This window comes from Tachypleus tridentatus, chromosome 13, assembly GCF_004210375.1.
Source record: "Tachypleus tridentatus isolate NWPU-2018 chromosome 13, ASM421037v1, whole genome shotgun sequence".
Classification (NCBI taxonomy): domain Eukaryota; kingdom Metazoa; phylum Arthropoda; class Merostomata; order Xiphosura; family Limulidae; genus Tachypleus; species Tachypleus tridentatus.
Genome location: NC_134837.1, coordinates 229,013,833 through 229,036,837, shown reverse-complemented (window position 1 = coordinate 229,036,837; position 23,005 = coordinate 229,013,833). Strand labels below are relative to the sequence as shown.

The 23,005-nt window shown below is 33.3% G+C and overlaps 1 protein-coding gene and 3 non-coding genes across 4 annotated transcripts in view; 3 read left to right on the top strand and 1 right to left on the bottom strand.

The window, feature by feature from the left end:
- The first annotated feature begins 813 nt into the window (after positions 1 to 813).
- On the top strand, positions 814 to 884 carry TRNAV-CAC (transfer RNA valine (anticodon CAC)). The gene has a single exon. It is a non-coding gene; the product is annotated as a tRNA-Val (tRNA).
- Positions 885 to 4,600: 3,716 nt separating this feature from the next.
- Positions 4,601 to 4,673, top strand: TRNAV-CAC (transfer RNA valine (anticodon CAC)). The gene has a single exon. It is a non-coding gene; the product is annotated as a tRNA-Val (tRNA).
- Positions 4,674 to 8,390: 3,717 nt separating this feature from the next.
- On the top strand, positions 8,391 to 8,463 carry TRNAV-CAC (transfer RNA valine (anticodon CAC)). The gene has a single exon. It is a non-coding gene; the product is annotated as a tRNA-Val (tRNA).
- Positions 8,464 to 18,854: 10,391 nt separating this feature from the next.
- LOC143238590 (SWI/SNF-related matrix-associated actin-dependent regulator of chromatin subfamily A containing DEAD/H box 1 homolog) overlaps positions 18,855 to 23,005 on the bottom strand; it is a 144,169-nt gene continuing 140,018 nt past the window's right edge. Inside the window, exons 18-19 of the mRNA XM_076478952.1 lie at positions 20,255 to 20,364; positions 18,855 to 19,205 (exon numbers count right to left, since the gene is read on the bottom strand). Of these exons, the coding sequence (XP_076335067.1) occupies positions 19,144 to 19,205; positions 20,255 to 20,364 (172 nt within the window). The 3' untranslated portion in view covers positions 18,855 to 19,143. The remainder of the gene's footprint in view (positions 19,206 to 20,254; positions 20,365 to 23,005) is intronic.

The following is a 23,005-nucleotide window of genomic DNA, read 5'->3' as shown; positions in this document are numbered from 1 at the left end:
TCCATAAACAAGGAAGATTTAAGCCTGGAAATGTTATATTTCTTATGGTAATATTCATTGTATTGTATCATCAATTTATGTTAAACTTTATACTTCAAAAGAGGTGGTAGGTAAGTTACCAAAGATAGAAGATTTTAAAACTTACGTCACCATTCTTATATATATTGTGAGTTCAAGATTTTATTTAAATATTTCTTGCTATTTAGGACATTGAAACTTATATAATGTAAATACATGACTTATTATCTACGTTTTGTACCAAGTTTGTTCATGCACGTAGTTATGTATTTTAATTTATTTCGGACGTATGTTAACATATTAGTATTTCAAGTAACTGTAAATTTGAATTTAATTGTTCATTAACTGTTAATATGTATCAAGTGTATGTTATTTTCCAACAAGATTGACACGCACACAACCTCCTAATAGTTATTACAAATGATGGTTTACATGCAACAGTTTTATAAACTTACAGACAACATGAAGTCCAGTCTAGAACTAAATATCTTATCGACGATCCAAGTCCATTCCAGGCAAATTAATTCCGAGTTTATATTGGTTGCACCTCGTTTGAGCTGGGTCCGATTCCCCGTCGTACCAAACATGCTCGCCATTTGAGCCATGGGGGCATTAGATTTTACGATCAATCCCACTATCCATTGGTAAAAGAGTAGTTGGCGGTGGGTGGTGATGACTAGCTGCCTTCCCTCTTGCCTTACAGTTCTAAATTAGGGACGTCTAGCGCAGATAACCCTCTATAGTTTTGCGCGAAATTAGAAAGAAACCGAACCAGTGCTAGAAAAACGTCGACGGGTTTCCGTAGTGTAGTGGTTATCACGTGCGCCTCACACGCGCAAGGTCCCGGTTCGATCCCGGCGGAAACATCATTTTTCCAAAATTCGTATCAACGGGTTTAAAGTTGCTCATGTAGATGTACACTTTAGGAAGAATGGGTCTTGTGCACCTGACCCACCTGGGTATTTAAAATTCAACATACCCTCAGAGAAGAAGCGAACTGCGACAGAATGCAGCAACGTCGGTTAACTACAGTCGCAAACTTTCGAGTTCATTACCAGAGGAAACTGTAACGAATGCGAGAAATTTCCAGATGCAAATATGTCGGATAACATAGCATTTACTATACTTTCATTTTAAGATTCGTACTGTTATTTTGTAAGATTAAAACCACGATTACGTGAGTGGTTAATCAAATATCACAGTGTCTTGAGAAAGTTCGTGCATAGAAGAAAACTGTGGTGCTGATCAAAGACACCTACTCAAGCACTGAAGTTAACTGCATCAGTTCTGCACCGTTTCTCACTCTTGTGCAGTTAAAACAAACTTTATTTTAGGAAATGGTAAAATATTTCAATATCTACATGCGGCATTGTAGAGCAAAAAGGTTTAAAGTGTTAAAGCATTTACCTAATGAATTTTCAGAGAGTTTAGATATTTTTGAAAAATTAATATATTTCTTCGAAAGACATGCAATTCCGTTTCGTAAAACTAAAACTTTCTAGCACATTCACGAAGTATGTAAAACATTTTTATTTCTTCTGTAAAGATAGTTGTTTTGCGTCTTTTAAAATATAGGATATTTCATTGTAAAATTTGCGATTGTTTTTGTGAAACTAAAAATATCTTAAAATTAAAATATTTTCAAGTGTTATTGTAAACAGTTGTGCCCCATGAAGCTAATCGTTTTACATGTGAATAAAATTTTTAAGTGACATTTCTTGTGAAATTTGTAGTTTTGTAAGACGAAAGAGCAAACAAATTTCATGGCTTAGTGTTGAGCTTGACGGCTTATAACCCTCACATCCGTAGATCAGTCCTTGTGGTTGGTACTAAATTACAAACGTGGTTCTTTTTCTTTTGTGTGTTCCAGTTCTGCAGAAAATTGATTTAAAAAATCACCAGTTTGCTTTTGTAAAGATATACAATTTTTTTTAACTGGCTTATTTGTAAATTTTCATATTTCCACATTTGTTTGATAGAGAATACATTTCTTATGTATTATCAGTGTTTTCTCTATTTGAGTTGTTACGTACGTGTTATACTTTTTTTGGACAAGTCTACGACTTATTATATTACATATACTAACTTATTACCATTTCAAGAGTAACCGGAATTTTTTCTTTTAAGTTGAGCTCAGTAGTTCATTAAATATTAATATGTATTAATTTTATTTCATTTGCCAACAGGATTGATACACACAATTTCTTTTTTTTAACACAAACGTGTTTTAATACACAGGCACAAAAAAACTACTATTTATAACAATTATAATTATAATTTACAGTTGATGGTTTATATACAACAGTATTACAAACTTCCAAAACTATCCAGAAACGTACACGAGTCTAGAGCTGAATATTTTATCCACGATCCAAGTCCACGACGAGCAAATTAATTCTGAGTTCATATTCTTGCACCTCGCTTAGGCTGGCTTGGTATGATTGCAGAAATTTCGACAACTTTCGAGAACAGGCGGGACTTGCGCAATACACAGGCACGTGCAAAAACAAAATTATACAGAAGCAAGGATAAACACTATGATAAACATGTGATGGTAAATATGTTATTCTTCGGTCACGTGTGTAATTATCAAAAGTCGACTGTGAGGACATTTGACGTTCTATCCGAGAATGCGAGATTATTGTACACATTTCTGGTAATTTACTGTGCGTAACCAAATGGCTGAGTTTTCAATTTGAATAATCCTCTAATGTGGTGGTCTCAAAACGTTCTGTTTATTCTGGTCCACCTTACTTTCTTAGACAAACTTTCCTTTGATCGATATTAACATTGAATATCCAGGTAAGTAATTATATTATGAATTAAATGTGACAGTTGTGCAATTCAAAGCTTTATGTCATCGTGAGAGTTGTAGAGGAGGCATAGAATAAAGTTTTCACAGTTTCACGTGACTTGACATTCCTATGAAATGCATCTCACGACGGCTGTTTTGAGTATTGTTGTTCTCTCTGTTATTTTGGTAAAAGTGTTAGCAACCATACCAGCCCTTCTGAGATACACTTTGACTTCAAGTTCGTTTCTCGTCACCACGAATTTCCTATAAAATGTTTTTTTTAAGATTTGACTGTAACCACAATGAAAAATAAAAAACAACTCTAAATTACCCATCTTTCTTCTTCCTAGAATGACTTGAAACTGTAACTAAAAACGTTTCTTCACCCTGAGTATCTTATGACTTAAAATATTTTGTATCTTTTTTTTCTAATTCCATTTATTGTTTTATTGCCCTTTTGAACCACTTATAACTAGAAGACACAGCGAATGTTCAGCTCAGGCGATTGCATTTATTAAATAATTCACCAGTTTGTTCACAGGCTTGCTCGAGTTCAGTGTCAGTCCTTGGTAAAATTTAAGCCTAAACCTTTTACAATCACGGTTCTGACATACTACGCGTGTTTATTTATTTAAAAATGAACCAAAGAAAACAGAATAGTAACAAAAAACACCATCCCGTAATAATTATAATTTAACTGGTTCTCTAGTTATCGCATTAGCACTTTAAAAAATCCATTAAATACTCTACTTGAACAGTTCAACACGTATAATCAAACTGAGTGAGCTATGTCTTTCACACAAACACGATAAAGAAGATGACTTTATACATCGTTCATTGATTAAAACATTGAATTTTTAGTGGATACAAGTAAGATGAAGTAAAATATCAAAATTATATATTGGCTAACTCTGAAAAAGATTACGTTAGTGGTAACCGTGACAAGTGTATCTCACTTTCTGATTGATAGCTCCATAAACAAGGAAGATTTAAGCCTGGATATGTTATATTTCTTATGGTAATAATCATAGTATTGTATCATCAATTTATGCTAAACTTTATACTTCAAAAAGAGGTGGTAGGTAAGTTACCAAAGATAGAAGATTTTAAGAACTTACGTCACCATTCTTATATATATTGTGAGTTCAAGATTTTATTTAAATATTTCTTGCTATTTAGGACATTGAAACTTATATAATGTAAATACATGACTTATTATCTACGTTTTTGTACCAAGTTTGTTCATGCACGTAGTTATGTATTTTAATTTATTTCGGACGTATGTTAACATATTAGTATTTCAAGTAACTGTAAATTTGAATTTAATTGTTCATTAACTGTTAATATGTATCAAGTGTATGTTATTTTCCAACAAGATTGACACGCACACAACCTCCTAATAGTTATTACAAATGATGGTTTACATGCAACAGTTTTATAAACTTACAGAAAACATGAAGTCCAGTCTAGAACTAAATATCTTATCGACGATCCAAGTCCATTCCAGGCAAATTAATTCCGAGTTTATATTGGTTGCACCTCGTTTGAGCTGGGTCCGATTCCCCGTCGTACCAAACATGCTCGCCATTTGAGCCATGGGGGGCATTAGATTTTTACGATCAATCCCACTATCCATTGGTAAAAGAGTAGTTGGCGGTGGGTGGTGATGACTAGCTGCCTTCCCTCTTGCCTTACAGTTCTAAATTAGGGACGTCTAGCGCAGATAACCCTCTATAGTTTTGCGCGAAATTAGAAAGAAACCGAACCAGTATTAGAAAAAATCGACGGGTTTCCGTAGTGTAGTGGTTATCACGTGCGCCTCACACGCGCAAGGTCCCCGGTTCGATCCCGGGCGGAAACATCATTTTTTCCAAAAATTCGTATCAACGGGTTTAAAGTTGCTCATGTAGATGTACACTTTAGGAAGAATGGGTCTTGTGCACCTGACCCACCTGGGTATTTAAAATTCAACATACCCTCAGAGAAGAAGCGAACTGCGACAGAATGCAGCAACGTCGGTTAACTACAGTCGCAAACTTTCGAGTTCATTACCAGAGGAAACTGTAACGAATGCGAGAAATTTCCAGATGCAAATATGTCGGATAACATAGCATTTACTATACTTTCATTTTAAGATTCGTACTGTTATTTTGTAAGATTAAAACCACGATTACGTGAGTGGTTAATCAAATATCACAGTGTCTTGAGAAAGTTCGTGCATAGAAGAAAACTGTGGTGCTGATCAAAGACACCTACTCAAGCACTGAAGTTAACTGCATCAGTTCTGCACCGTTTCTCACTCTTGTGCAGTTAAAACAAACTTTATTTTAGGAAATGGTAAAATATTTCAATATCTACATGCGGCATTGTAGAGCAAAAAGGTTTAAAGTGTTAAAGCATTTACCTAATGAATTTTCAGAGAGTTTAGATATTTTTGAAAAATTAATATATTTCTTCGAAAGACATGCAATTCCGTTTCGTAAAACTAAAACTTTCTAGCACATTCACGAAGTATGTGAAACATTTTTATTTCTTCTGTAAAGATAGATGTTTTGCGTCTTTTAAAATATAGGATATTTCATTGTAAGATTTGCGATTGTTTTTGTGAAACTAAAAATATCTTAAAATAAAAATATTTTCAAGTGTTATTGTAAACAGTTGTGCCCCATGAAGCTAATCGTTTTACATGTGAATAAAATTTTTAAGTGACATTTCTTTTGAAATTTGTAGTTTTGTAAGACGAAAGAGCAAACATATTTCATGGCTTAGTGTTGAGCTTGACGGCTTATAACCCTCACATCCGTAGATCAGTCCTTGTGGTTGGTACTAAATTACAAACGTGGTTCTTTTTCTTTTGTGTGTTCCAGTTCTGCAGAAAATTGATTTAAAAAATCACGAGTATGCTTTTGTAAAGATATACAATTATTTTTAACTGGCTTATTTGTAAATTTTCATATTTCCACATTTGTTTGATAGAGAGTACATGTCTTATGTATTATCAGTGTTTTCTCTATTTGAGTTGTTACGTACGTGTTATACTTTTTTTGGACAAGTCTACGACTTATTATATTACATATACTAACTTATTACCATTTCAAGAGTAACCGGAATTTTTTCTTTTAATTTGAGCTCAGTAGTTCATTAAATATTAATATGTATTAAATTTATTTCATTTGCCAACAGGATTGATACACACAATTTCTTTTTTTAACCCAAACGTGTTTTAATACACAGGCACAAAAAAACTACTATTTATAACAATTATAATTATAATTTACAGTTGATGGTTTATATACAACAGTATTAGAAACTTCCAAAACTATCCAGAAACGTACACGAGTCTAGAGCTGAATATTTTATCCACGATCCAAGTCCACGACGAGCAAATTAATTCTGAGTTCATATTCTTGCACCTCGCTTAGGCTGGCTTGGTATGATTGCAGAAATTTCGACAACTTTCGAGAACAGGCGGGACTTGCGCAATACACAGGCACGTGCAAAAAACAAAATTATACAGAAGCAAGGATAAACACTATGATAAACATGTGATGGTAAATATGTTATTCTTCGGTCACGTGTGTAATTATCAAAAGTCGACTGTGAGGACATTTGACGTTCTATCCGAGAATGCGAGATTATTGTACACATTTCTGGTAATTTACTGTGCGTAACCAAATGGCTGAGTTTTCAATTTGAATAATCCTCTAATGTGGTGGTCCCAAAACCTTCTGTTTATTCTGGTTCACCTTACTTTCTTAGACAAACTTACCTTTGATCGATATTAACATTGAATATCCAGGTAAGTAATTATATTATGAATTAAATGTGACAGTTGTGCAATTCAAAGCTTTATGTCATCGTGAGAGTTGTAAAGGGGTCATAGAATTAAGTTTTCACAGTTTCACGTGACTTGACATTCCTATGAAATGCATCTCACGACGGCTGTTTTGAGTATTGTTGTTCTCTCTGTTATTTTGGTAAAAGTGTTAGCAACCATACCAGCCGTTCTGAGATACACTTTGACTTCAAGTTCGTTTCTCGTCACCACGAATTTCCTATAAAATGTTTTTTTTAAGATTTGACTGTAACCACAATGAAAAATAAAAAACAACTCTAAATTACCCATCTTTCTTCTTCCTAGAATGACTTGAAACTGTAACTGAAAACGTTTCTTCACCCTGAGTATCTTATGACTTATAATATTTTGTATCTTTTTTTCTAATTCCATTTATTGTTTTATTGCCCTTTTGAACCACTTATAACTAGAGCACACAGCGAATGTTCAGCTCAGTCGATTGCATTTATTAAATAATTCACCAGTTTGTGCACAGGCTTGCTCGAGTTCAGTGTCAGTCCTTGGTAAAATTTAAGCCTTTACCTTTTACAATCACGCTTCTGACATACTACGCGTGTTTATTTATTTAAAAATGAACCAAAGAAAACAGAATAGTAACAAAAAACACCACCCCGTAATAATTATAATTTAACTGGTTCTCTAGTTATCGCATTAGCACTTTAACAAATCCATTAAATACTCTACTTGAACAGTTCAACACGTATAATCAAACTGAGTGAGCTATGTCTTTCACACAAACACGATAAAGAAGATGACTTTATACATCGTTCATTGATTAAAACATTGAATTTTTAGTGGATACAAGTAAGATGAAGTAAAATATCAAAATTATATATTGGCTAACTCTGAAATAGATTACGTTAGTGGTAAGCGTGACAAGTGTATCTCACTTTCTGATTGATAGCTCCATAAACAAGGAAGATTTAAGCCTGGATATGTTATATTTCTTATGGTAATAATCATAGTATTGTATCATCAATTTATGCTAAACTTTATACTTCAAAAAAGAGGTGGTAGGTAAGTTACCAAAGATAGAAGATTTTAAGAACTTACGTCACGATTCTTATATATATTGTGAGTTCAAGATTTTATTGAAATATTTCTAGCTATTTATGACATTGAAACTTATATAATGTAAATACATGACTTATTATCTACGTTTTTGTACCAAGTTTTTTCATGCACGTAGTTATGTATTATAATTTATTTCGGACGTATGTTAACATATTAGTATTTCAAGTAACTGTACATTTGAATTTAATTGTTCATTAACTGTTAATATGTATCAAGTGTATGTTATTTTTCAACAAGATTGACACGCACACAACCTCCTAATAGTTAATACAAATGATGGTTTACATGCAAGAGTTTTATAAACTTACAGACAACATGAAGTCCAGTCTAGAACTAAATATCTTATCGACGATCCAAGTCCATTCCAGGCAAATTAATTCCGAGTTTATATTGGTTGCACCTCGTTTGAGCTGGGTCCGATTCCCCGTCGTACCAAACATGCTCGCCATTTGAGCCATGGGGGGCATTAGATTTACGATCAATCCCACTATCCATTGGTAAAAGAGTAGTTGGCGGTGGGTGGTGATGACTAGCTGCCTTCCCTCTTGCCTTACAGTTCTAAATTAGGGACGTCTAGCGCAGATAATCCTCTATAGTTTTGCGCGTAATTAAAAAGAAACCGTACCAGTGCTAGAGAAACGTCGACGGGTTTCCGTAGTGTAGTGGTTATCACGTGCGCCTCACACGCGCAAGGTCCCCGGTTCGATCCCGGGCGGAAACAACATTTTTTCCAAAAATTCGTATCAACGGGTTTAAAGTTGCTCATGTAGATGTACACTTTAGGAAGAATGGGTCTTGTGCAACTGACCCACCTGGGTATTTAAAATTCAACATACCCTCAATGAAGAAGCGAACTGCGACAGAATGCAACAACGTCGGTTAACTACAGTCGCAAACTTTCGAGTTCATTACCAGAGGAAACTGTAACGAATGCGAGAAATTTCCAGATGCAAATATGTCGGATAACATAGCATTTACTATACTTTCATTTTAAGATTCGTACTGTTATTTTGTAAGATTAAAACCACGATTACGTGAGTAGTTAATCAAATATCACAGTGTCTTGAGAAAGTTCGTGCATAGAAGAAAACTGTGGTGCTGATCAAAGACACCTACTCAAGCACTGAAGTTAACTGCATCAGTTCTGCACCGTTTCTCACTCTTGTGCAGTTAAAACAAACTTTATTTTAGGAAATGGTAAAATATTTCAATATCTACATGCGGCATTGTAGAGCAAAAAGGTTTAAAGTGTTAAAGCATTTACCTAATGAATTTTCAGAGAGTTTTAGATATTTTTGAAAAATTAATATATTTCTTCGAAAGAAATGCAATTTCGTTTCGTAAAACTAAAACTTTCTAGCACATTCACGAAGTATGTAAAACATTTTTATTTCTTCTGTAAAGATAGTTGTTTTGCGTCTTTGAAAATATAGGATATTTCATTGTAAGATTTGCGATTGTTTTTGTGAAACTAAAAATATCTTAAAATTAAAATATTTCCAAGTGTTATTGTAAACAGTTGTGCGCCATGAAGCTAATCGTTTTACATGTGAATAAAATTTTTAAGTGACATTTCTTGTGAAATTTGTAGTTTTGTAAGACGAAAGAGCAAACAAATTTCATGACTTAGTGTTGAGCTTGACGGCTTATAACCCTCACGTCCGTAGAACAGTTTTTGTGGTTGATACAAAATTATAAACGTGGGTCTATTTCTTTTGTGTGTTTTAGTTCTGCAGAAAATTGATTTAAAAAATTACCACTTTTCTTTTGTAAAGATATACAATTATTTTTAACATTTGTTTGATAGAGAGTACATTTCTTATGTATTATCAGTGTTTTCTCTATTTGAATTGTTACGTACGTGTTATACTTTTTTTGGACAAGTCTACGACTTATTATATTACATATACTAACTTATTCCCATCTCAAGAGTAACCGGAATTTTTTTTTTTAATTTGAGCTCAGTTGTTCATTAAATATTAATATGTATTAAATTTATTTCATTTGCCAACAGGATTGATTCACACAATTTCTTTTTTTAACACAAACGTCTTTTAATACACAGGCACAAAAAAACTACTATTTACAACAATTATAACTAATTGTTATTACATATTTACAGTTGATGGTTTATATACAACAGTATTACAAACTTCCAAAACTATCCAGAAACGTACACGAGTCTAGAGCTGAATATTTTATCCACTTCGAAAGACATGCAATTCCGTTTCGTAAAACTAAAACTTTCTAGCACATTACGAAGTATGTAAAACATTTTTATTTCTTCTGTAAAGATAGTTGTTTTGCGTCTTTGAAAATATAGGATATTTCATTGTAAGATTTGCGATTGTTTTTGTGAAACTAAAAATATCTTAAAATTAAAATATTTCCAAGTGTTATTGTAAACAGTTGTGCGCCATGAAGCTAATCGTTTTACATGTGAATAAAATTTTTAAGTGACATTTCTAGTGAAATTTGTAGTTTTGTAAGACGAAAGAGCAAACAAATTTCATGGCTTAGTTTTGAGCTTGACGGCTTATGACCCTCACGTCCGTAGATCAGTCCTTGTGGTTGATACAAAATTATAAACGTGGGTCTTTTTCTTTTGTGTTTTCTAGTTCTGCAGAAATTTGATTTAAAAAATCACCAGTTTGCTTTTGTAAAGATATACAATTATTTTTAAATGGCTTATTTTTAAATTTTCATATTTCCTCATTTGTTTGATAGAGAGTATATTTCTTATGTATTATCAGGGTTTTCTCTATTTGAGTTGTTCCTACGTGTTATACTTTTTTTGGACAAGTCTACGACTTATTATATTACATATACTAACTTATTACCATTTCAAAAGTAACCGGAATTTTTTTTTTTTTAATTTGAGCTCGTTAGGTAATTAAATACTATTATTATTTTATTTATTTTATTTGCCAACAGGATTGTTACACACAAAAATAGAACGGAGCCTTGTGGAACACTTGCAGTGATATTAAATGTTTTAGATATAGTGTTGTCTTAATCACTGCAGTGCGATTAGTTAAGAAGTTCGTGATCAATCTGGTTATTTTTCAATTAATATTTAAAGAATGAAGTCGATATCTAATGGCTTTGTGCCATACTGAGTTAAAAGCTTTTTTGATATCACGGAAAACATCGATCGTTGTTTGGTTATTGTTAGAGGACTTCTATATCGATTCTGTGATTCTCGTTAAATGATCCGTGGTCTATCTCCCTTTATATGAGGAGTTTTGGATTTCGGGAATTAGGTTATTGTTCTCGCAAAACAAAAGCAGACTTCTTGAAATTATTCTTTCTAAAAGTTTGCCAATGCAGCTCAATAAACTTATGGGCCTGAAGTTGTCCGGGTTAGAGTTTCCTGATTTAGTTTTTGGAATTAGTTATTTTCGCCTTTTTCCAGACGTCTTGGAAATATCCAGTTACTGGAGATAAGTCTATTATGTTAATATGATGATGTAGAAGGTTAGTGGATGCCTGTTTTTAGGATGATGTGTCTGATACCATCGTCCCCATGAGAAGAGTTAAGTTTTAAAATATTATTTTTGGTTCTCTTATTTTTATTAGTTTGCCGTACATGTCATTGTCTGTGGGAATATTCGTGTTACTTTGTGATATTGGGCGGAAACAAGGGAGTGTACAAGTTCGGTTAGTAGTTGTAGAATCTCGCGTGATTGGTATAAAAAACAGTTATCAAGAAACAGAAGATTATTATTGGCCAGCTACAGTCAGTGTGCTGTAGGCCTAACAACGTATAATTGTGATTAACGCTATTAATCGGTAAAACTACAAAATTTGACCAGGAACGTTTATAAATTTTGAACATTACAAACGATTTAACTTCAGTGAATTACTTCTCACGTTATTACTTCTAGAAGGGCATTAAATATTTTCGCCAGGAAAAGTACACTTGTAAGAGTGAGTGGCCAGACAAGAATGGAGAGAACTAGCATTCCCGTAAAGTGTAATATACCAAGTATAGTACGCCTGCGAGATAAAAATAATTTGTGCTTCGTGGACCTGAATCGTCGATAAAACATTAAGTTCTAGACTGTATAAAAGAATCAGTATTGTCTGAAAGTTTATAAACTCTTGTATATGAACCATTATTTGTAATAACTATTATTATATTCAAGTTTTTTTATATTAAAACATTTGTGTTAAAAAAGAACGTTGGTGAATCAATCTTGTTAGCATATACCATACATTTGACACATATTAACATTTAGTTAACTTCTAAATTCAGATTTCCAGTGATTTGAAATCGTAATACGTATCATAGTAATATAATAAATCGAAGAATTGTCCGAAATAAATCATAATATGCAACACCATCAACAGGAATTCAAGGCCAAAATGGTGTGTTGAAATGCCCCAGACACCACTCAACCATATTGGATCCTCTTCTCCCCTTCTACATGGAGTTATGAATTTCAAATTTTTCTTTTACCTAAAAATATATAAATGGGTGAAATGGTTATAAAAAGTAAATATTCATTTTAATTTAGTCAAGACCTAATTTTAAACAATTTGGTATTTTCAAATCTGTGGATTTTTTTGTTATTTTTGTAATACCATAGTTTGTGTCTTAATTATAGGTCAAATGTTTATGGTTATTGTACAATCAACAATAACATATTTTTCAAAATAATTTGACCATCAGCTCTGCATATAAACTTTCAGTGAACAAGTAAATTTTTATTCTTTAATGGAGGTCAGTTACTAATTTACCCTTGGTATAACTTAAGCATTATGAGAAGTACCTGCTTGAACAGGATGGTCTGTGTCAGACACAGTCATTGTTTTGTTTTGTTTTTTTTTTCCTTTCCTGTGATCCAGTCAATGTCATGACTTCATATCTTATTACCACAGACACCACTGTAACATACACATTCTCATGTAGCCACTGAAAATCACCAATACAGCCACTAGAGCTAGACAGTTAACTATGTAGGTTAGTTTTCTAGAATAATCAATGAATCAAAATAATGATGGAGCTATTTTTATGTCAATCAACCAGAATTAGTGTTTCTGATTGTTATTATATTACTACAACTATGAGTAATCAAAATATTGCTATCATGATTATTTCTCAATTCAATGTTTCATATTTAATTTATATATAATTTAATTGTACTAAATTATGTTTGTAGCAGTATATTTTTTAAATTTTCTGATCGTTCTTTCAGTTTAAATGCGTAATGCCAATTATTTGATTTCATTGTGATTTACTATTATTTTGAATTAATAAAGTTTCATGTGAAAATAAATGATTAATTGAATATAACTGATTACTGAAACCACAATGATCACATTCCACTAACTGCCCAGCTCTACTCGGCAGCCACGTTCTTGGAGAAAACTCTTATTGGAGTCTTGAATTTAGTCCAGTTTTCAAGTGTGTTGAAGTATTTGCATAACTTATTCAGCTATAACTATATACCAGTCACATGATCACACTGATATTTGTTTTGTGGAATTCAAACAAAATTACTTGAGGGCTATCAGGGCTAATTATTTTTAATTTTGAAGTAACAGATGAGGAAACAGGCAGCTGTTCAAGCACCATCTGCTGTGAGCTAATAGAGTACTATAAATGGAATAGGATTTTATGGTCACACTTATGATGCACCCACAGCCACAGAGAGCATAGCTTGGATTGTTTTTTTTTTTTTTGTTTTGGATAGTAATAGGTTGCAAATGCAAAACATGGTGCCAAAGTGCAGCACACTTAACATGAACTGTATCATACAAACTCAAGAGTTAATTACTGCATCCCTGCTTCTGAATATAACCATTCTAGAAATAGTTCATATTCTCCTTGGCTACAATCTAAAACACTAAAGAGAGATCTATTTTGCCTCTGCCACAGTTTCCATTGATTTTGACATAAGCTTTTTTCCTGTGGGCTTTAGGTCTGCTCTAAGCTAAATTGTCCTGTATGTCAGTAGAGTAGGCTGATGTCAAGACCCTTACACTTGCAGAAGTGTTAGATATAATTCTTGGATTGCAGAACAGTGAGTGAATTTAAAGTCCAAATGAAAAATGTGACTTAACATGCTTTGGATTATCACCATCCTGATGAAGACTTAAATTTCTGTAACCTAAAACATATACAGTCAGTTTCTATTCACACTGACTTTTATTTTAACTTACGAGTACTTTTTATGTGTTGTGTTTATTACATTTCACAATAATGATGTTCCAAATAATTATATTAACTTCTTTATAACATAATGATATCATAGCTGGTTATTTTCTCTTCTATAATTAGTAAAAATATATGTGTAAGATAACACACTAGTATTTTGGACTAATCTTCATCTGCAATCTTCTGATTTGCCCCAGTTACCCAAGACATCATGATAACAAAACACTGAAGCTGAGCAATTTACTTAAGATCTCATACATTCTTGTATGAATAAAGATTTGGTTTTTATTCATTCATTTATGTCCTTTGCCTTCTTTTACTTTTTAAATTTATTTTATCCTCTGTTTAACATTTCCTAAACATTCTATTTTAAAATCACTGTACCTAAATACCAAGGACTTAAGGTGCAATGAACCAGGAGTGGTATGGCACAGTTTATTTTAATATGTTTTCTTTTCAAGATAATTCCATGGTTGCTGTAAAGTCTGTAAGCTAGGATTATGAAAAGGTACTTTACAAGATCATACAGAACTAGTGACAGAAAACTGAAATGTGCACATGTTTAGAAATTGCATTAAAGCCTAGGAATAGCAATTTCCTGAACCAAAAGCATTAACAGCCATTGTAAACTACTGCTGTGTTTTCAAGTCACCCAGATCAAGAGGTTGATAGCTGACAAGTAGAAATCCCAGCTAGTGCAGCTCAACCTGTTTGTTACTTCCTATGAGCAGGAGTAAAGAACATCAAAGAGGAAAGAGTTAGTCAGGATGTCTTGAACCTTTAATGGTCTTGATTGACCTATTTTATTTCCAAGCTAAGTGGCAGGTGCACATGAAGAGCAACCATCAGGTGGAACAATCAACATATTACCATGATCTTGTGGATCCTTGAAGAAGTCAGGGGTCATCCATTACAACAAGATGCACTGATAATTTCCTGAGATCATGTCTAGTGGCTGAAATCATTGTGAAAATGATACATACACATTTTGTGGTATTCTGTTGGGTAGCATGAAGGATGAAACAATTAATATGAAATTCTATTTTCACATGCAAATAATATGAAATCCATAAAATACAAATTTAAATGAATGAACAACAGCAGTCTAACCAGACTGTTTACAATAAATACACTGGTTTACAAAGAAATTGAGGCAAGCACAAAAATAGCTGTTTTAACCTAATTTGGGGGTGCTGAATTCAGATTTGAAATCCGTTTTTACTCATCACCTCTAGTTTTTTTAGATATGCATACTGTACATTTTGTACACATACTGTACATAAAGGCGTATATGCATTCAGGGTTAATTTCTAATATTGTGTGACTTATGTCTTCTTTTTTAGTTATTATGCCAGAAATGTAAGTGATAGCATTAAATTATATATATATATATAGCTATATATCAAGACGGATTTTGGCAGTTAAGCGTAGCCAACACGTCTCAATCAACAGCCAGTAATGCACTGGCAGTCAGCGCAGGAGGTTGGTGTCCCTCGACAATTGTGTTACACAATCTATTGGGTATATATTTGTATTACAATTTCCAACGACACACATAATTATTATTGCCTTACATTTGATTTAATTTTACTTTGTTTTTTTTTCAGATTCTCCAATGGCTTCAAGCTCCTCAAAACACCGAGGATGCCTCAACAAGGCCAATTCTTTCTGCTACGTGTGTGGGGACTTCACGACAGTTGCACAGCGTCGAACCATCACTTCCCTCCTCAGAACTGCCTACTTTCATTATTTTGACTGTGAAATTGGTGATCAGGACAAATCTTGGGCTCCACACATCTGTTGTAAACCCTGCTACAATGGACTAACTGCTTGGTTTAATGGCAAGAAAGCGGCTTTCAACTTTGCAGTCCCGATGGTTTGGAGAGAGCCACGAAGCCATGCAGATGATTGTTATTTTTGTCTGACAAATATAACTGGTTTCAATGCATCTTCTAGAAAAAAGATCAAATATCCCAACCTTCCATCTGCTATGAGACCCATTCCCCATTCAGATGATCTTCCTGTCCCAACACCTCCAGTAAATAATGATCTTCTTTCCTCATCAGATGAAGAATTGCCTCCAAGGGAAGATTCTGCCAAGTCAATCTCTTCCGAAGATATTGACTCTTCTTATTCAGGAACAAGTGGCAATGAGCCACACTGGATCACGCAAGAATACCTGAATGACCTTGCTCGTGATTTGTATCTGTCAAAACAGCAGTCAGAGCTCTTGGCTTCTCAACTTAAACAGTGGAACCTAGTCCAGGAAGATGTAAGGATCACCAGTTTCAGGAATCGGAACAAAGACCTTGCTTCATTTTTCGACAAGGAAAACAAGTTGTGCTACTGCACAAATGTACCTGGCTTGTTCACTTTCCTTGGTTTGCCACATAATCCTTCAGACTGGCGTCTTTTCATGGACTTTTCCAAACGAAGTCTCAAGGCTGTGCTTCTGTACAATGGGAATAAATATCCCAGCATTCCCACTGTACACTCTGTCCATCTAAAGGAGTCCTATGACAATATGGAGCTTCTTTTAGAAGCTGTTAAGTACAACCAGTACCAGTGGAGTCTGTGTGGGGACCTCAAGGCCATTGGTCTTCCTATGGGTATGCAAGCGGGCTTCACAAAGTACTGTTGCTTTCTCCGTCTCTGGGATAGTCGAGCTGTATCTCAGCATTACAAGCAGAAAGACTGGGGGTCTAGAAGCACTTTCGTTCCTGGCGAACACAGCATCAAGGATGATCCTCTGGTTGACATGAAGAAGGTGCTTCTAACTCCTCTTCACATCGAGCTTGGTTTGATGAAGAATTTCGTGAAGGCCATGGACAAAAATGGTGCTGCCTTCCAACACTTGTCTACTGTGTTCCCAGGTCTCAGTGCTGCTAAGCTCAAAGAGGGCATCTTTGTCGGACCTCAAATCCGAGAAGTGCTGAAGGATACTGATTTTGAGGAGCTTCTTACCTTAAAGGAACTGATAGCATGGGAAGCATTTAAGTCAGTCTGTAGTGGCTTCCTTGGTAACACACGCGTACCAAATTACCAAGCCAGTATTGAGAAGTTGCTAAAGACTTATGAGGATATGGGATGCCGAATGTCACTCAAAATTCATTTTCTCCATTCCCACCTCAGCTTCTTCCCTCCAAACCTTGGAGCAGTGAGTGATGAGCACGGAGAAAGATTCCACCAAGACATTACGAAGATGGAGAGCAACTACCAAGGCAAGTGGAAACCCAGCATGATGGGAGACTTCTGCTGGATGCTCTTGCGTGACATCCCGGAGGCAAAATACACCAGATCATCTAAGAAAACATACTTCTAACTGTCTGCGGTACTATGAATTGTGTACATTGTGTCATCCAAGTATATTTATTCCGTCAATGTTCTTTATCTATCCTGTTTTATCTGTAATAAGCTGCTGCAACTGTTGAAATAAGCATTATATACTCTGTATATACTAAAATGAGACTATTTAAAAGCCAGAAAACTAGAGGTGATAGAGCAAAACTGTTTATAAATTTGAATTCAGCACACCCAAATTAGTAAAAAACACCTATTCACATTCTTGCCTCAGACAAAAAATATTTTTTTGTAAACCAGTGATATTAGAAATATTACTTAGCAACATTTCCCCAGCTTTTAGGATACAAACCTTAGAGAAAAATTGAAAAAAAAACAGTATTTTTTATCACTAGAAAAACAAAAGAACTGTTGTGATGATATGAATGAAAACTATATACAAGCATCCGACTTTCCACCAAATGATTATTATGGATTCATAAACTTCAAAACATAAAATTAATGCTGTCACCAAATACTTTCTGCTGCCTTTAATTAACTCCATTACATAAAGGCTCCTGAAATGCTTTCACACTTTAAAGGCTGCTGAAAGTTTTTAACTTAAATTATTTGTGTACTTAGTTCTTCTTTATAATGGATCTCATGATATCAAATTACGAAACTAAAACAAGCACTACAACTGGACTACCCATACGTTACATTAACATAACCTTTAAGCCCTTATTTCACTACTCGTACTTATGTCAGACATGAGAATATTACATAACTGAGCTATGAATTTCAGACTTTACAAAGACATAATTAATGTTACACAAAAACACAAAAATGGATGAAATGGTTGCAAAAAAGTAAATATTCAATTTAATGTAGCCAAGACCTAATTTTAAACAATTTTCATATCTGTGGGTATTTTGTAATACTACAGTTTAAATTTTAAATTTAGCTGAAATGTTTATGGTTATTCCTTATTGCAGTTTTCAACATATTTTTCAGTGTAATTTGACTATCAGCTCTGCATACAACTTTCTAGTGAACAAGTAAATCTTTATTTTTTAAATATATGAAATGATATTTTCTTTAGAAGCATTTGTAGCATTGCTTGAAATTGAAGTGTACTTCAAAAATATTTTGACACAAATATAACTGCAATAAAAATTTTACTAATATTTTGAGTGCTGTCTCAGAGTACTTTAGTTTTTAATTATACATTTTCTATCTTAAATGTAATTTTTTAAAGTTTTGTGGCTTTTGTTTTAATATTTCAAATTCTTTTACCTAGCAACTTATTATCTCTTGTCTCAGGTTCTATGAATTCAAAGTAAATTTGAATTATAATTTTCAGAAATTTACATAAAAATTTAATTTATAAAGAATTTTTACAAACCAAAGAATAACTACAATACATCTTTCTGTTTACAAGATTCAGTGATTAGTTATTAAACTGTATTTGTAGGAGTATATCATTTTACATTTTCTGATTATTCTTTCCAGTTAAAACGTTAAAGTTTTTATTCTTTGATTCCAATTTCATGAAAGTTAGTAGCTAAACATAAATTTTATAATGCATACATTATCTTTGAATGTTACTAAAGATACTGGAGTCCATTTTATGATATATTCACAGCAGAAAAAAAGAAGATGCTTATACAAAATGTATGAATACTTTAATTATCACAAACACATTAAGTAACTTCCAGTCTACCGATTTTAAAACAGTTTTCTGGCATCAAACTACATAACAAGACATACTATACTGAAAAGGAATGTATACAGCTAGTTCTTCAATTAATATACAAGTTCTGTTTTTGTTCCACAGCAATATCATTAGGTGTGAAGCTTATGAAAGAGACAAAGTGACTGTGCCATTTGGTCCCACAATCACACACAAGCCACTCTGGTCAATAATACTACCACAGGAAAGATGTCTGACTTTATCATTTACAACCCCAAGGCATTCTTCAGAAGTTCTGCTAGGTTACCATTATCTTCCTCCTCAGTAGCTGAAATGAAAAGCAAGCAGCTATAAAAACTGCACTCAATTAAACAATGCTTGCTTATTAGATGAACTTCATTTATTACATTAAAAGTGGAGTTTTATTTTTAATATCAGATAATATTCATGTTTCAATCAGCTACATTTCTAGCTAAAACAACTCTTACTGACCCTACCTGGGACATTAATATGGAATACCACCAAATGAAGTTCTGTAGATATAAGCCTTTAAAAGTGGAAAGTGTGTGGGACATGCCTTTTTTTGCTCATCCAACTTTATAAAAATTTGGTCATTTTGACAAGCATTGCAACTACCATGTAAATTACAAAACCATTATATAACTTATAACATATTAAGTTTTATATTTACAAAATTTGGCAAACTTCTAGTTAACAAATCTTTTATACACAATAAACAGGTTTTAATTAATTATATTTACTACAAATTTTCCTGTGAACTTATGGAGTCATAAGTGATTTTCACACTGAACTTAAACTTTTTATGCATAACTTTTAAATAGTTTTTTTTCACTAAAACTTTACATTTTGTCTACTTCAACACTAATTGAGCTTTTACCCCCATTAACCTTCCTTGTAATAACCAATAAAGAAATAAACACAAATTACTCATTATTTTCTAGAATGATTGCATGATTTATTAATTTGTAAATGCAATTTTTTTTCTTAATTAGATAAAAGTTTTGTTAAATGATTACAAAACTAAAGTTAGTTACAAGTGATAAACTTCTCTATATTCTGTTTTCATCAGTAACTGCAAGCAAATGTTTTTCAGACAACCTAGTTTTCATCAATAAAATTTATTTGTTTACAGTGTTGGCAATAATCTTGAATTGAATATTCACTATTCACCAACACCTTCTTGCACCTAGGTCTAGCATAATGCTAAGTGTTCTGAGACTGGATTAATGATTACCCATACAAATAAAATTTAAACATCCATTCAAAACAGTAATGAATCATACTGTAACAGCAGCCTTTCTGCCATAGTAATTTTATCAGTGCTTTTCTTGTGTATCTGTAGTATCTATTGATTACCTTCATCTGTTGCTGTGATGTCTCTTTCCAGCTTTAATTTCTCTTGGGCACAGTTGAGAATTCCTTCTTCAATGGTGCCTTTGCTGATCAATCTGATCACGTATACCTCTCTGGAAGTACACAGAACAGTATCTAATTTAAAACACTTCCTTTGCATACTGTAAATTTTGGAATTCACTTTAAGTTTGAATTCATTTTATCAGCAGCTAACAGCAATTCGTTTTCACTCAACAACTGGTAACAACTCACTTTTTTCATCAAGATGTTTCATTTCCATGCTATAATAATCCTTTTTTGATTCTGAACTTTCAAGATAAATAAAAACAACAAACACTATCTCTTTCAAAACACCATTTAAAATTAAAGCAAAATGGAATATTATTTAGTTTTTATAAGTTTTAAAAATCCATATCTATGAAACAAGGTTTTACTTGTTAAAATTAGTATGTTGACAACTTTTACACTTAGTAAGAAAGCACAGCTATCCAATCATTTATGTAACTGAGCTCCCTGTGTGATGTTTGGCTGCTTGATATGTTTTCATTCATTATTACGGTTGGTATGTGATCAGAAGCAGAAAGAAAAAGATTTCTCTGTGCTACTTATGTCCAATTTAATGAGATCTAACTCAGTTGTATAGTCTAAATCACACTGATGAAACTGTTTGACTAACCCAATGAAAACAACAATCCTTCAGTTTTCTAGTAAATATAAAAGTTTATGATGAATTAGGTATGTCCTAAAATAAAAAAGGTTCAAACATAAATTATAAAATCAGTCTAGTTTTGGATTAAAAAAAACAAACAAACTTAATACATACTAAATAATTTGCAAGTTATGAGTAAAACTAGATATGACAAGAAAATAGATAACCTTGAGAAGGAAAAAGAGTCAAAGGCATCATGGCTTTGCTATGAGCCAGCTAATCACCAAACATTAATTTTACCAAGCATATGCGAGTTATCTTTAACAATCTCTATAACAGCATTCAAGAAAACTCCATTACACACTAGAAATGGGCCACAATTAACCTTGTCCACAAAAAATGTAAGTGCACTGCAGCCACATAGAAAGCAAACAACTGCACTACAAAGTATAACCACCACTCATATTTTGACAGTGCTATGTATGGTTTCAGAATAAACTGGAGTTCTTTTGTACTTCAGAGTGTATTTACCTGTGTCAAATTTTGTATAAAAATAAAGCCAATTTGTTATCTGTAAGCTCAACAATTTATAAACCTCAAACAAGTTTACTGTCTGAAAATCAGAACATTTATGTTTTTTGGATTATAGTTGTCTTTATTTTAGTTAACCCTTTCACTACAGGCTTGATATAATATACACGAGTTTGCCTACACACTCACAAACATTAAGTATTTGCACTATAATATTTGATACAGCATATGTATCTTCACAAAATTTAAGATATTTAGTGAAGATTACAAAGTTTTATGTGTGCACAAAAAATCAGATTTTTTTAATGAAATTTTTTTTTACTAAAGATTTGTTTGTGAATATAAAATCTGTTTCATTACTACTCTGAGTGCAAAGTGGTTGGTTGGCTGTTTGGCATTTATTTGCACCAAACAACCAGTAAAAAAGTAAAAATTATTATAATACATGAAAAGGAATCATGTTGAAACAAAACAAAGCCAAATTTTGAACTAAAAACTTAAAATGGGTTTAAAAAGGCCAATGGCCATTAAACATTTAAAAACACAACTGAGGTGGACATTGTCACTATCATCAATAATACTGTCCAACGTCAAGGATGAACCCACAGTAAAAAATATGTGTAAAATGGTGCTGTCGCTCAGGATTGTAATGACAGCACAACAGTAAAATGTGGGCTATTGTAACTTGAGTGTCACACAGAACACACAGTGGTGCATGAGTCACAGATAAAAGAAAACAACGAGTCAAAAAACAGTGACCAATGTGTAGTCTAGCCAGAATTCCTCCTTCCAATCCTTACAGAAGCAAGATGGCCAAAGAACAATAAAAGGTTTTGTCTGAAAAAAATTGTTGTCAAGTTGCTCACTCCAAGTTGACTGCCAACTGGAGCAGAGCCGAACCTTGAATACAGGACAGTAGTCAATGTATGGGGCAGGCACAGCAGTGATAGCACCAGAGCAGATAAACTTAGTTGCAATATCAGCAAGTTTGTTCATGCAAATACCAACATTGCCTGGTATCCAGAAAAACTGTATATAAGGTGATGACAGAGAGAAATTGGTTTTGAATATTGACAAGAACAAAGTGAGAACTAAAGTGAAGCAATTCCAGGGTCAGTGGAGAGCTAAGCGAGTCAGTATAAATAGTACAGTTCATATACAGCATAGCTTCCATGTGATTCAGAGCAAGAGAAATGGCAGACTAATCAGCAGTGAACACAGAAACTGTAGAGGGGATACTGTGTGCTGTGTAAGCACAACAAATCATGGCAGAGCCCACATAGTCACCTAATTTCAAACTATATGTATAAATGGGAGTGGAAGGATTGTCTGAAATATCTTCAGCAAAGAGAGGGCAGTACTTCCAATCTGGAGTATCTGCCTTCTCTGGATGACTTAAAAAAAAAAAGTCATATTTGGGGATGGTAATAAGCCATGATGGGATGAGCTGACCAATGTTTACCATGGACAAACCCAATTCATCCAGTCATGTCTGGATAGGAAGACGAAACAGAACGATGGCAAATAATCTATTCTGAAAAAGCAAGACCCACTGAGAAAGGAAAACAACCCCA